Source organism: Crotalus tigris, unplaced genomic scaffold (assembly GCF_016545835.1).
Source record: "Crotalus tigris isolate CLP2741 ecotype Arizona unplaced genomic scaffold, ASM1654583v1 scf7180000018862.1388955, whole genome shotgun sequence".
Classification (NCBI taxonomy): Eukaryota; Metazoa; Chordata; class Lepidosauria; order Squamata; family Viperidae; genus Crotalus; species Crotalus tigris.
The window spans coordinates 1,264,390-1,278,435 of NW_024097242.1; the positions used below are offsets into that span (position 1 = coordinate 1,264,390).

Consider the following 14,046-nt stretch of genomic DNA (forward strand, 5'->3'; position numbering starts at 1 on the left):
ATTAAATGAACAAACCATTTTTGAACACAGCCATTGAATGTTGTGTATCTTACAGGTAAGATACCTGTTTATATTAGTTTAGAGATTTTTCTAACATGTTTCGTCCCCTCAATTGTCTACTTTAACTAAATCTGAGAACAAGGCAGACAAAACTGTATGGAACTCCAAGCAGTTAAGTAATTATAAGCAGCATTTCCATAAAACTAGCATTTTTAAGTCATAATTAAGTTTTTGAATAAAATGCATGCTAATAAGAAAATAGGAACTAAATTAATTTCTCCCCAGCGATAAAAAAAATTGAGAGTAAATTTACATGTTAAATTTTTCTCTTGCAAGTTTTGAGTTCAGCATAGTGAAACTTATTTTTTTGATATTATATTTAATAGGCCTGAGTTATGCTTGAAATATGTGTCTTATTTGAACTTTGATTTCTCATGTCAGAATTTCTATACTTCAGCTTTCTGTGCCAAAGCAGATATGGTAGAGTCAGTCAAGCAACTATAGTTTTGCCAAGAAAATTAAATTTTCTAAGGAGCAAAATAAGGATATTAATCATGAGAAACCTTCATTCTCACTTAAGATGAAACAACATGTAGTATAATGATGTGACTGGAAAATCAAGTTTCATAATCAGCTATGATAGCACTGCAAGGATTGCAGAGATAAAATTATAGGGGTATACTATAGACATTTTGACTGCCTGGAGAATATGTGATGTATAAATAAACAAAAAAGATATACATATGGAGGAGCAATATTGAACTCAGTGTCCTTTTAATTAAACATAGCACAGGATTACCTTGCTGGGAAAGGTGGATTTTATTTGTTTGTTTATTATATTTTTTATCCTACTTTTTATAAATAACTCAAGGCAGTGAACACATAACATTCCTCTTATCTAACAACAGCAACCCTGTGAAGTGGGTTGAGTTAAGAGAGAATGACTGGCCCAAAGTCACCCACCTGATTTTTCATGCCTAAAATGGAAGTAGAACTCATGGTCTCCCAGTTTCTAACCTGGTGCCTTAACCACTAGACCAAACTGGGTATTCCTAAATAAAACTTAAGTATTACTACTTATAATAACTTCAGTTTGAAATTTTGTTAAGAAAGCTCTTAATTATTTGTGGTGGGTAGCCCGATGGGCAACTGACAGCAGCAGATAGCAGGATGCCAAAAAGCAGTCATAAATGCAGGTGGACCCAGATTTTTTCATGTAACCATGGAAGCCCTGCAATGCCCTGAACTGTCAAGACTGGTAAGTCCCTTCATTCAGCGCCATTGTAATTTTGGTCACTGGACAAACCACTAGGAGTACCTGCAAAAAGGAAGTGCAAAATCTTCTTGATTTAACAGACTAATATGAGAAAGGGATTGGAGGTTTTATTAGACTTTAATGTCAATGAATTATACATCAGTAAAATGGTATATTACATGTGCTTAAAATGGCAAAAAGACTGCATCTGAAATCCATTTAACTAAGGCTTCATAAATCTAGGGTTGCTGTATATAAATGTTGCACTGAAGAAGTAATATTAAAATGACAGCTACTTTTGATAAAGATTACCAGATCTGGGCTGCAGAAGTCCAATCTTATAGCTCAGGTTTCTTAGCCTAATATCCTTAATAAATTGTTTGGAACTAGAACTTTATAAATGGAATAGGGCAGGATTCCCCTACCCCCGGTCCATAGACTGGCACTGGTCCGTGACATGCCAACAGCTGGGCCACGCAAACAAGTGAAGCCCCGTACGCAGGATGCAGGCAGCACGCAAAATCATACTCCCTCCAGTCCGCGGAAAAACCTTTCTCCACAGAACCGGTCCCTGGTGCCCAAAAGGTTGGGAGCCACTAGGATAGGGAATGTTTTTATATTTATGAAAAGAGGAAAAACAAAATTATTATATTAGATATTCTATCCCAAATATTTTTTCTCTTTTAATCTGTTTGTAATAATAACCAAAAAGAAAGACAAATAAATACTAATGTGTGAAAATTAATGCCTGTATTTGAGTAGGAAACTCTAGCAAAGTGTTAACATGAAGAATAAAGAAGGAAGGCGATTTAGTAATCTAGGATTTTTATATTTTCATGCCAATTGTCCAAAACAGCTAATAGAATGTACTCACAAGATTTATACAAAGATGGATGAGATGTTTTGCATGATACATACGAATACTTTATTACCTTTTGAAAAAGGGTATGGGTTGTTAAATTCAGAAAAGTTAATTAAGATATAATTATTTTTAATTCAGTTTGAGAAGGGCAGAATATGGTATACTTCACATCAGAATTAGGTAAGGGATTCAGTTGAGATCTTTTTGATCAAGTACATGAGATTTTTGTTCGTTTCAAATGTTACATTTCAGATAAAAGTAATTTTTAAGTAAATTTTGGTTGGTATTTATTTATCCTGCCTTTATTATTATTTTTTATACTGTAAATAGTGTATTAGAATAATGTAATAAGGTGTAATAAGATGTTTGTGTATGCCAATGATGGCGAACCTTTTGGGCCTGAAAAAGCCTGATTCTGTTGACATATCTCTCAGACACAGAGAGGGAGGGAGAGGGGGAGACAGAGAGAAGAAGTCTCTCTGGCCTCCTCTCCAGTGAGGGTCTCCTATGGAAGTTCGCCTCATAGCCCTGCTCTCATGAGGCCTCTGGAGCCTTGGAAAACCCAGGCTTGCATGATTGTTAAAAGCCTCAGAGACCTGAGGGTCAGGAAAAAAAAAGAGTTTCATCAGTTCATCCTCATTAGTGTATGCTGTTGGAAAGCAAGATAGAATGTAGTACAGCTAGTCCTCGACTGACAACCACAATTGACCCCAAAATTTTCATTGCTAAGCAAGACAGTTAAGTGAGATTTGCCCCATTTTACAACCTTTCTGCTATACCTTTTAAGTGAATCACTGCTGTTAAGTTAGTAACAGTTAAGCGAATCTGGCTTCCCCATTGACTTTGCTTGTCAGAAGGTCACAAAAGGTGATCACATGACCCTGGTACACAGCAACCATGATAAATATATGCAAGTTGCCAATCATCCAAATTCTGATCACATGACCCTGGGGATGCTGCAATGGTCATAAGTGTGAAAAATGATCAGAAGCTACTTTTTTCCCGTGCCATTGTAACTTCAAACAGTGTTGTGGTCATAAATTGGCCAACTTTGTCCTCCAGCTCTGCTGCACACATGGGATGAGTCTCCCACCCATCCCCACAACCCCGATTGCCCTGGCAAATGGCAAGGGCAAGAAGCCCCCCCCCTTTCCCAAGAGATAGCCAGGACTCCCCTCCCTGTTGCTCCACCCCAGCACAGCCCTGGAGCTGCCCCATGTGTGGCCAGGTACCCCTGGGAAGAGGTATCAGGCCAGATTGCGTGGTCCCAGTGCCCTGGGAGCTCGAGGGCTGGCTGGGCACCCGTTCTCTCTCGCCCAGGGCCCCAGGCAGCCCATGCTGCCATTTGGGGAGCCCTGCCCAAGAGGAATTGCAAGGCTCCTGCGGTGTACCAGGCCCCAGCATCTGCCCCCTCTGTTGGAGCTCTGCCTGGGTCCCCACAGGTGTACCCCAATGCGAGTGACATCGATTTGGCCACACCCACTTGACTGTGGCCACCTAGTCAGCCACATCCATCTGGCCCCATGAGGGCCACAATGCTGATGCAGCCCTCAAATCAAGTTTGACACCCCTGCATTACAGCCTTAGGGATCACCAAAGTATATATAAGGAGTTTGCCTTGATGGTTGTAGGTAAAATCACAAATCTGCTTCCAGAAGTAGTGCATTAGCTCAATTCTGTTCCATCTATATCAGGTATGTCAAACTTGCGACGTCACACATGACATATTGGGACTTTTTCCCCATTGCCGGCAATGGGGTGGGCGTAGTTTCAGTGTGATGCATCCAGCCCATGGGCCGGCAATTTGATATGCCTGATCTATATAAATTTAAGCAGGTTTTTTCTGTGATTTATTGATTGATCTTGATATCCCAAAGTTTAAAACACATCTAGTCAGTTGATAAATAATCTGTGTATGAGTGTAAAAGTTCAGGAAAATTAATTTTATCTGTGTGCAGTAATCAAAAATGTATGAGCCTCTGCTTTCAGAATAAGCATCAATGAAAATGTCATTCCCAATGAAAATGTATGAATAGGTTTCATTGAAAAATATATGTGAGGGGATAAGAAAATTTAACTATGTTGTTATGGTTATGATTATATTTCATTCAGGAATTCAGTTATGAGGTAATAAATGTGCCTAGATCAACTCATTTGCTAGAACTGGGGATTAGCGTATGGCAGTTCTTGTCTAAATGGGTTTCACTGTTGTTCTGGCCTTCAGTGTGTTGAGGTGTATGAACATGGACCATTTCTAAAAATGATTTGCTCTCCTATTTCCAAAATATGTGTTAAATTTCCAGAATAAGAACATAAGAGCTTGGCTGGATCAGGGTCCATTTAGTCCAGCATCATGTTTCCAACAGTGGCCAGACAGATGCTTCCTGGAAATCCATGAGCAAGACATGAAGGTAAAATCCTTACCTGTTGTGCTTGTTCTGGAGCTCTAGATGTCATTTCTTAATGCAGATTCTTTGCCAGCCCAGAACTAGTAAAGCCTGAGGCTTGTAGTAGTGGATTTTCCACTCTCTGTGAATATAATTTACTGTTAGTTCTTGAAATAGTTTACATTGCCATGAAATAAATTCTGACTTCAAGCCCATCTTGTTGGAAGTCTGAAAATGGGCATTTCAAGAAGGTACTACAGCCACTTAACTCATTCCATCTATTCTTCTAGCATTGTTTTTTTATTATCTTGTTAAAAATATCCTTGTTAACTCCAGCACTTTCTTGCTAAAATTGTCCCCTTTCTTCAAATCATATTTTTTTAGTTTCCTTGTTATATTTGAATCCAGGTTAAGTTTACAATGAATGAGCTTTGTAAGTTAAAGTTGTGTTTTGGTTTACTTACTGAACTTGAATTTTTATGAGATATTAATGTTCTTGGAACTCTTATTAGGATTATGAGATGTGATTAATAGTATAAAAAAGTAATATTTTAATCATTACAATTTAAGGTAATATAATAGCACAGTTTTTATTTAGGAACAATTGTATTACATGAGCAGAGTTTGAATCTATTCATCAATTATTATGTTCAATGAACAAATATATAAAATTAAATATATTCACAATATCCAGAACTATTTATACATTTGAATAATAAAGAATGTTATGTATATATAAAATAATTGTGTGGTTTTTTTTCAAAAAAATCTTATAATACTGCACATATATTTTAAAAACTAAGTAATATTCCAGAAAAAAAGTTCTGGATTTAACAATTAACCAGCCAGGCTTTCCTTACTCTTACAAAAAATGTATATGAAAGAACTCATAAGTGGTTTGAGAGCAAAGAGCTTAAGCTATTGGCGAGTACAGAGTTTGTTATAGAAATGTCTTGTATATAGTAGATTTATCTGTTTCGCAATTAAACTGCTTTCAAATCCAGATTTCTAGAAAATTTTGATTTAAAACATGTGAAATCTGTTTGTCTATTGTATCTATGGGGCCAAGTCAATAATTTATTCAACAAAAACTAAAGATGCATGCTTATTCTATATGCTGTACAAATATCTAAGAGACCAAAACAATGGAAGCAGATCACTAGCCCAAGTCAATGTTTTGCACATTCAAGCAAATTCAGGGGCTTCCTTGGACATTTTTATTGGACTTCTTGGATATATTGTGAGATATCAAATAATATATACATTTCTTTATTGAATTTATACAGGAATTGAAAGACAAAGGAACCAATATTAGAATCTTTAATATTCTAACTGTCGCATGCTTCAAGTGCTATGGCCACCTATATGTGCTACTTAAGAAGCACTTGAAACTATTAATGAGTATTGTTGTAATTCCATTAGAATTCCTAGTATTTTTGTGTTAACTATGATATGAATTAATTTCATAAAATTAGGCATTTCCAAAAATGGAAATTCCTCAAAAAAAGATACCATGCCATGTTTCTGACCATCCTCCAACAAATCCATTCACTAGTTTTGTCTTGTTCTTGGATCAGAAGAGAGAAGAAAGATTAGAATTATGCTGTGAAAAGCTAACTAGTTAAAAAACAAGAAGCCATTTTTGGCAATTTGAATTTATTTAGCCATAGAATTATTGTTCAAACTTTTTTTCTTTTTCCCTCAGTGTGCAAAGATCCACCATACAAAGTTGAAGAATCTGGGTATGCTGGGTTTATTTTGCCAATAGAGGTTTACTTCAAGAACAAGGTACGTATTGCTGTTCTTTCAATTTCTCTACACATACCTATTAAGTTCTTTAGATTTCCCCTTTAAATTACCAATGGCTAGAGATAGCTCCATAAATGTCAGCGTAAAATCTAATGATAAAATTTACTTTGTCATAGATTTCACAAATCCTTTTCAGTTCTTGAAACATGCTTGGAAAATCCAAATGGACTGTCTGCCGATGGAATGGCATCAGTCCAAGAAGCAGATTCTCTATCTCCCTTGCAGCCTGTTGCCATTCTTTCAAAATATATAGTGAGTTGTGAGATGCTGCCTAACATATTCAAGAACAGATGGAGAAGTTTTGTTGTTGAAAAATCCACTAAAGCAACATTAGATGCTATCCAATAGCTAAGGAAATTAAATTCATTATAGACACTGTTGCAGTGTTAATGGAATTGATTAACTTTCATAATATATTTTGAATATTGATAGGGATTTATAATTGAATAAAATTATCATATAGATGAGTTCAAACCTTTAACACACCGCTTTTTAAGATATGATAATTTATTTTTATACTAAAATTATCTCAGTGTTAAAGTTTCTCTGAATAAATGCTTTAAGTTCTTAACTTTTATTTCAGAAGAAAAAAATGACCTGCTTATATAGTGTCAGTAAACCAAGAGATACACAGAAACATATGACCCATGACACCTAGAACAACTAATTAGGATATTTTAGTTAGCTTCATTAATCTCATTTTTATACAGGGTGTTTTAAATTTATTTAAGATTAAAATGTAAAAGCTGGATTTGATTATTTTCAATAGTGTATTGAATGTTTAGACTTTATCTTTAATGAAATCATTTACTATAGGAGCTTACCTATCTTTCCCTTCTTTTGAAAGAAGAGTTGCTTACTTCTATAAGTTCCCATAATAAGAAACACCTTTCTAGGTGGTAGGTGGTAAAAATCTAGAGCGGTATGGTCTAGACTTTTTAAAGACTTTTTAAAGGGTTCCATGAAATCAATAAATATTTTTAAAATTCTCAGTTTTAATGTGTACTGCAGTAAATAGTGATAGATATAATCCACATAAACCAAAAAGTTTTGGATCAGTCATTTTTTTAAGAATGTAAAGGAGTCTTGAGACCAAAATGTTTGAGAACATTGTGAAATGTTTCTGACTGATCTGCAGTGGGAAGTGTAAATAGTTTTCCAATTTTAATTGATTCATACTTGCCCATTGCAAGACTGTTAAAAACATATCACAGTTATTTTGTGAGTTCTTTTGATTTCAGGAAGTGTTCTTTAAGGATGTATAGGAGGGGAAGGAGGGAAAAGCAAAGTCTTTTGGTCAAACTGCCTTCTGCTCATGTGGTGTTGGTTTTCTTCTGAAATGGAAAATGAATTTGTAAGATGAGAGACAGACATTATATTTTGGAAGAATAAGACAGTTAGATAATGCTTTGTTAAGGAAAGAGGCTGCTCAGTGTGGTATTTAAGAATGTAAAAAATAGTACAGTTTAGAGGAAATTGAGGATTTGAAGTTACATCTACCATCTGTTGTTTTGGCCAAGCTACTACATTTTACCCTAAATAAATTTCAGTCACTGGAAAATAATGGATGTCACTAGAAATAAAAGTGAATTTATTTTTTTAATTCAGCTCTATTGTTTTGAAAATAAGCTTTTTAATGTAGTGTTGTGACTTTTAATATTTCATTAGATGAATTAGAATCAAATCGTAGCCGGTAGCCATCCCTAAAATAACTGGCTTTGGTCAAAAGATATTCTCTGAAAAATCTAAATGTTTTGAGTGTCTAGAAATTTCTTAAAACACCCTAAATATCTGACTTTCTAGGGTAAGAATATTATTTTTTTCCAAGAAACTGGAATATATTTTCTACTTTTATAAATAGAATGGAAAGAATTACTTTTGACAAACAGTCTAAATTCCCACTATATCTATATAAACATTAAATGGCAGTATATTACTCATAAATCTTTCAGTACCGGTTACTGGAAAATGAGAGTGGAAAACTGAGCTCTTATGGCATGCTTATGCTTCCTATGAGGCTTTTGGCTGAGCATTGAAATAAGAAAATACTAAACTGCATGAATCCTAGTTCTGATTCATTATGTAATCCGGGTCCACACATTTTTATTTTACCATTTAACAAAGCTGTTGGCCATTCTGTACTGTACAGAGTACTGATGGTTAGCTGTTACTTATGCGATGTACATAGAAGTTCAGAATAGAGTAGTTTTGTGGAGTCTGCCCAATTGATTTCAAATATATTTTGTTCATGTTAGGTCCTATTCGTGTTGATTTCTATGGGAGATAGAAAAGATAAGTCCTTTTGGTGGTAACAGTGAACTTAAAATATTGTATTCCATATTAAATTATATGTTACTCATACTTTAGATTTTGCTTGGAAAATAAGGGTTCTTTTATGGCTGTCACTTTCAACTCATGTTTCTTGGCAGTATATATATATAGTAATTTGATTGTTTTCCTTATTGTATAAACTGTATTACAGTTGTCCAATACATAAAGGTGGTCCTTTCTTAGAGAATTTGCTCAACAACTCGACTTTTTGTCAAGCAGCGATAGTATAGCTTGTATAACAATTCATTTCCATTCTGAAATAGCTGAGGTATAATAAAACTTTTTACAATATATGTAATAAAACCTTTCATAGACAAAGATCCTGGAACACAGGGGAACTACCAGAGGACTGGAAAAGAGCTGATGTAGTTCCCATCTACAAAAAAGGAAAAAAAAAATGGACCCAGGAAATTACAGACCTATCAGCCTGATCTCAATACCTGGGAAGATTCTGGAAAAGATAATCAAACAACGAATCAGCGAACACCTAGAGGCAAACAAAGTCATTACTAAAAGCCAACATGGGTTTGTCAAAAATAGATCATGCCAGACAAATCTTATTGCATTCTTTGACCAAGTGACAAAATTAGTGGATCAGAGAAATGCTGTGGACATAATTTACTTGGACTTCAGTAAGGCATTTGATAAAGTAGATCACAACCTACTACTTGACAAGATAGAAAAATGTGGGGTAGACAGAACCACCAACAGATGGATCCGTAGCTGGCTGACCGGCCGTACTCAGCGAGTGGTCCTCAATGGAACTGCATCGATATGGAGGGAAGTGTGTAGTGGGGTGCCCCAGGGCTCTGTTCTGGGCCCAGTACTCTTCAACATCTTCATCAACGATTTGGATGAAGGGATAGATGGGGAACTCATCAAATTTGCAGATGACACCAAGCTGGCAGGAATAGCCAACACTCCAGAAGATAGGCTTAAGATATAGAAGGATCTGGACAGACTTGAACACTGGGCACTATCTAACAAAATGAAATTCAATGGTGAAAAAAGCAAGGTTCTACATTTAGGCAAGAAAAACCAAATGCACAGGTATAATATAGGGGGTATCTTGCTCAATAGTAGTAACTGTGAAAGGGACCTCGGAGTTCTAGTGGACAATCACCTAAATATGAGCCAACAGTGTGCTGCAGCTGCCAAAAAGGCCAACACAGTGCTAGGCTGCATTAACAAAGGGCTAGAATCAAGATCACATGAAGTGTTAATACCACTTTACAATGCCTTGGTAAGGCCACACTTGGAATACTGCATCCAGTTTTGGTCACTGCGATGTAAAAAAGATGTTGAGACTCTAAAAAGAGTACAGAGAAGAGCAACAAAGATGATTAGGGGACTGGAGGCTAAAGCATATAAGGAACGGCTGCTGGAATTTGGTATGTCTAGTTTAATGAAGTGAAGGACGAGGGGGGACATGATAGCAGCGTTCCAATATCTCAGGGGCTGCCACAAAGAAGAGGGAGTCAAGCTATTTTCCAAAGCGCCAGAAGGCAGGACAAGAAGCAATGGGTAGAAACTAATCAAGGAGAGAAGCAACCTAGAACTAAGGAGCAACTTCCTAATAGTTAGAACAATTAACCAGTGGAACAACCTGCCTCCAGAAGTGGTGAATGCTCCAACACTGGAGATTTTTAAGAAGAGACTGGACAGCCATTTGTCCGAAATGGTATAGGGTTTCCTGCCTGAGCAGGGGGTTGGACTAGATGACCTCCAAGGTCCCTTCCAACTTTACTATTATTGTTGTTGTTGTTGTTACACAGAGGAAGAATTTTCACTGAGATGCTCTAGTGGACATCAGTTTAAAGTCATTTAGGCATACAGAGTTTTGTACACATTTCTTCTTACTTTAACATTTGGGAATTAAATACAGTTTGATTTAAGGCTGCCATTTTGTGCATATTTCAGCTTAATTTAGTGGAAATTACTTCTGAGCAAATATGTTTAAGCTTATGGTGCAAATCAGTGTTAAATATTTGGGCTCCACTCAGCATTGCTAACTAAATTGTAGTTTAGTAATTGTCTGTCAGATAATTTTTGTCTAATTTACACTAAAATTTATTGTATTTTTTGTCTAATTTAGTTTAGGCACTGACTACCAGATAATTCTGGCAAATCACTATCTTTTAGCCTTGATTCTTTGTTTTTAAAATGGAGGAAATTGATTTTTATATTATTATTTTAAATCAGTGGTTCTCAGCCTTTTTAATGCCGTGACCCCCCAACTGGTCGTAAGTCGAGGACTACTCAACCGGTCGTAAGTCGAGGACTACTCAACTGGTGCAGCACCATTTGCAGAATGGGACTTTTGGCGGACTCAGCAGGGCAGAGACAGCCTGGACAATTCCTATTGGCTTTTGAAAGCCAATAGATTTATTTATTTATTTATTTATTTATTTATTTATTTATTTATTTATGAGACTTATATACCGCTTTAAGTGCAAGCACTCTCTAAGCGGTGTACACCAGTAAGCAATGTATATATATATTTACATTGCCCCCAACAATCTGGGTCCTCTATTCAAGAGAGTCTATTCTATTGGCTTTCAAAAGCCAATAGAATAAAAGGGAGTAGCACAGCTAAGGAAAAGGGGGGAAAAATGGCGGACTGCGTTGTTTGGTGACCCCCATGAAATGGTCGTTCGACCCCAAATGGGGTCCCGACCCACAGGTTGAGAACCACTGGTTTAAATGTATATGTGATCATAAAAATTTCCATTTCACTGTTTAACTTGCTTGTTTCCAACTTGAGACTCAGATAATATCATCAAGCAATAGTTGAAAGTATTAATGCTACTAGTAATAAAGAAAAAAACCATTTGACAGCTACATGGTTGTCATCTTAATAACTGCAATAATCTATAGGAAAATAATAACTAAAACAAGGCCTTATATGTTTTAAGGCCTTATACATAATAATTAGCACCTTGGGGTTTTTTTATGGATAATGCCAAATTGGCAAAAAAAAGGGTAATATGCTTATGGTAGGCATCTGTACAATATGTAACATCCTGTCGAAGTTTAATGCAATAATTCCACAGTGTAAAAGAATGTTGAAGAAATTCTGTGTTAGTGATTGACACAAAATCAACTGTAATTTTGGAAGTTTGATTTCATCAGAATCAAAATAGCCTTTTCTTTCTCAATAATTTAAAAATCCCAATTTTAATGAGCCCCAGGTCATAACTGAATCTGGGAAGTCCCAAACCTAGATGTCTATTCACTTTTTAAAAATTAATTGCCACAATATTTTATGAATAAATGAATGTAATCTATAATAATTGGCATAAAAGCCAGCACGTTATATAATGTCAGGTTTTCCCCCAGTTTTGTCTGACTGTGTTCTAATCTGTAGGAAGAACCGAAGAAAGTCCGCTTTGACTATGATCTGTTCCTGCATCTGGAAGGACACCCACCTGTAAACCATCTTCGCTGTGAAAAGCTTACTTTCAACAACCCAACAGAGGAGTTCAGAAGAAAGCTGCTTAAAGCTGGCGGGGTGAGTTTATATAAAAACAAACAGCAAATCATGAAGTAGATTCTAAGCACAGTGAAAGTTGTTACCCTCCCTCCACAGCAATTTTTTTTAAGTTGAAAAGGAGCCTTTTTTTTTTTTTTTTTTTGCACAGAAATTCCTGATAACATAAAATCGGTACAAGAAGAAGCTAATGATGCCAAATAAAACTGAAATAGTAGCAGATATTTTATACCAGGATAAAACCGATATTGCAAAAAAGACTCATGTCTCTGTTCCCTAAAGGAGCTCCAGAACCTAATTTTCAATGTTCAGATGCTTGAATACACAAGTGAAAGAAAAAGTAGTAGTTTATTACTTTATTAAGAACCTTTACAGGGAGTCAAGTTGGCAGTTAAATATGGACTGCTTTAAAAGTATCTTCAAATCAATATTTCTTCCATTTGTCTTGTGTTTAATCTACACACCAATTGAAACAGTAAGGTTGGGTCTATAAAAATAGATTTGCTTCTTTGAGGAAAAAAGGATCTTTTTTTGTTAAGAAATTCAAAGCTCATTCACTTTAGAATAGCAAATTCAGTGTTAATAATTTTTATGTGGCTTCCCTCACCCCCAAAAATCCTTTGAAAGATTACTTTATATTTTACTGTTCGCTGTGCTTAACGATATATTAAAGAATTTCCTCCAGCAGAGTAATTTTGGGATGGGGTTTGCATCTTTTATTGAAAATTTCTGCAAAATATAAAATGAAACTTACATTCTGCCTCTTAAGTATGTGTGTACTTAGGTTAATAACTTAAATAGTAAAGCCTGTTTCTTCCTGCTATCATTGCAGACACAGCCACATTTGTTTAGAGTGTAATTTCATTTGAATTCATAGTTCTCAGCTTAATTTTTGAATATAATTTAGTTTAATGAAGCATATAGGATATTTCATTCATATAAAATACTTGGCATCTCTTACACACACACACACACACACAGGGAGAGAGAGAGAGAGAGAGAGAGAGAGAGAGAAATTCATATTTTTACCCAGATTAACCTGCAGTTATGGTATCTACATAATTTGTTGGGGGAAATATGATAGGCATTGGCCAGCAAAGGCTAAATATTCTCATTTAAATTCATAAATATATAAAATTGTTTGAACCATATTTTACTATCCAAGTCAAAATCAGATTTGTAAATAAGCAAGATGACCATATACAAGCAAGATGACCATAACTTGACCAATTATTTTATTTTGTTACTGAGCATTCACAAAAGTAAACTTGGAATAAGCCATGAAACCGCAAACAAATCTTTGAAACACACACATCCTATTCTTGTATCATGCTAAACTGAAACAGGCAAATTACATGATATCTGTTCTCAGTCGGCTTTTTGTTTTATAAGCCAAAAAGAGCAGTAGTATCTGGATTGCCAAAAAATGATTATAAATCTTTAGAAAAGTTCCTCACATGACCATTAGAATCTTGTTATTTATATATGTTTGTGAATCACATTGATTTCCAGGATTGATGTGGCTGATCTGACTGGTTGGGTTGGTATCTCTTTCTTCCATCATTGCTCCATTTTCATCTTTCCCAAAACTGTGAGCTCTGTGGAAGAGGACAATAATGTCAAGATCATGATGCAGAACAGACTCCTTTTTATTACTCTTAATTTATAAAGATATAGAAGAAAAGACCAAATACAAAACTGAGAAAAAAACAAACATAGATTAAGAAAAAATAAAGTTATATATTGAAAGAAATATTGTATGAAACAAAAAGCTCAAAGTTCAGTCTTAAACAACAAATTAAACATTGACCGATATAGGATAAAGAAATATCTGTTTAACCTTGTAGGGGTGAAGAATTGTTGAATTTGTTTATGCTTGCTGTAATAAAGGTTGGAATTATCTTCTTTCCTT

The 14,046-nt window shown here is 35.3% G+C and overlaps 1 protein-coding gene across 3 annotated transcripts in view; it reads left to right on the plus strand.

Moving 5' to 3' along the window:
• Nucleotides 1–14,046, plus strand: part of MLLT3 (MLLT3 super elongation complex subunit) — a 137,990-nt gene that overhangs the window by 73,349 nt on the left and 50,595 nt on the right. For all 3 annotated transcript variants that reach the window (XM_039356994.1, XM_039356992.1, XM_039356993.1), the window contains exons 3-4: nt 6,210–6,292; nt 12,012–12,155. In XM_039356994.1, the coding sequence (XP_039212928.1) occupies nt 6,210–6,292; nt 12,012–12,155 (227 nt within the window). The remainder of the gene's footprint in view (nt 1–6,209; nt 6,293–12,011; nt 12,156–14,046) is intronic.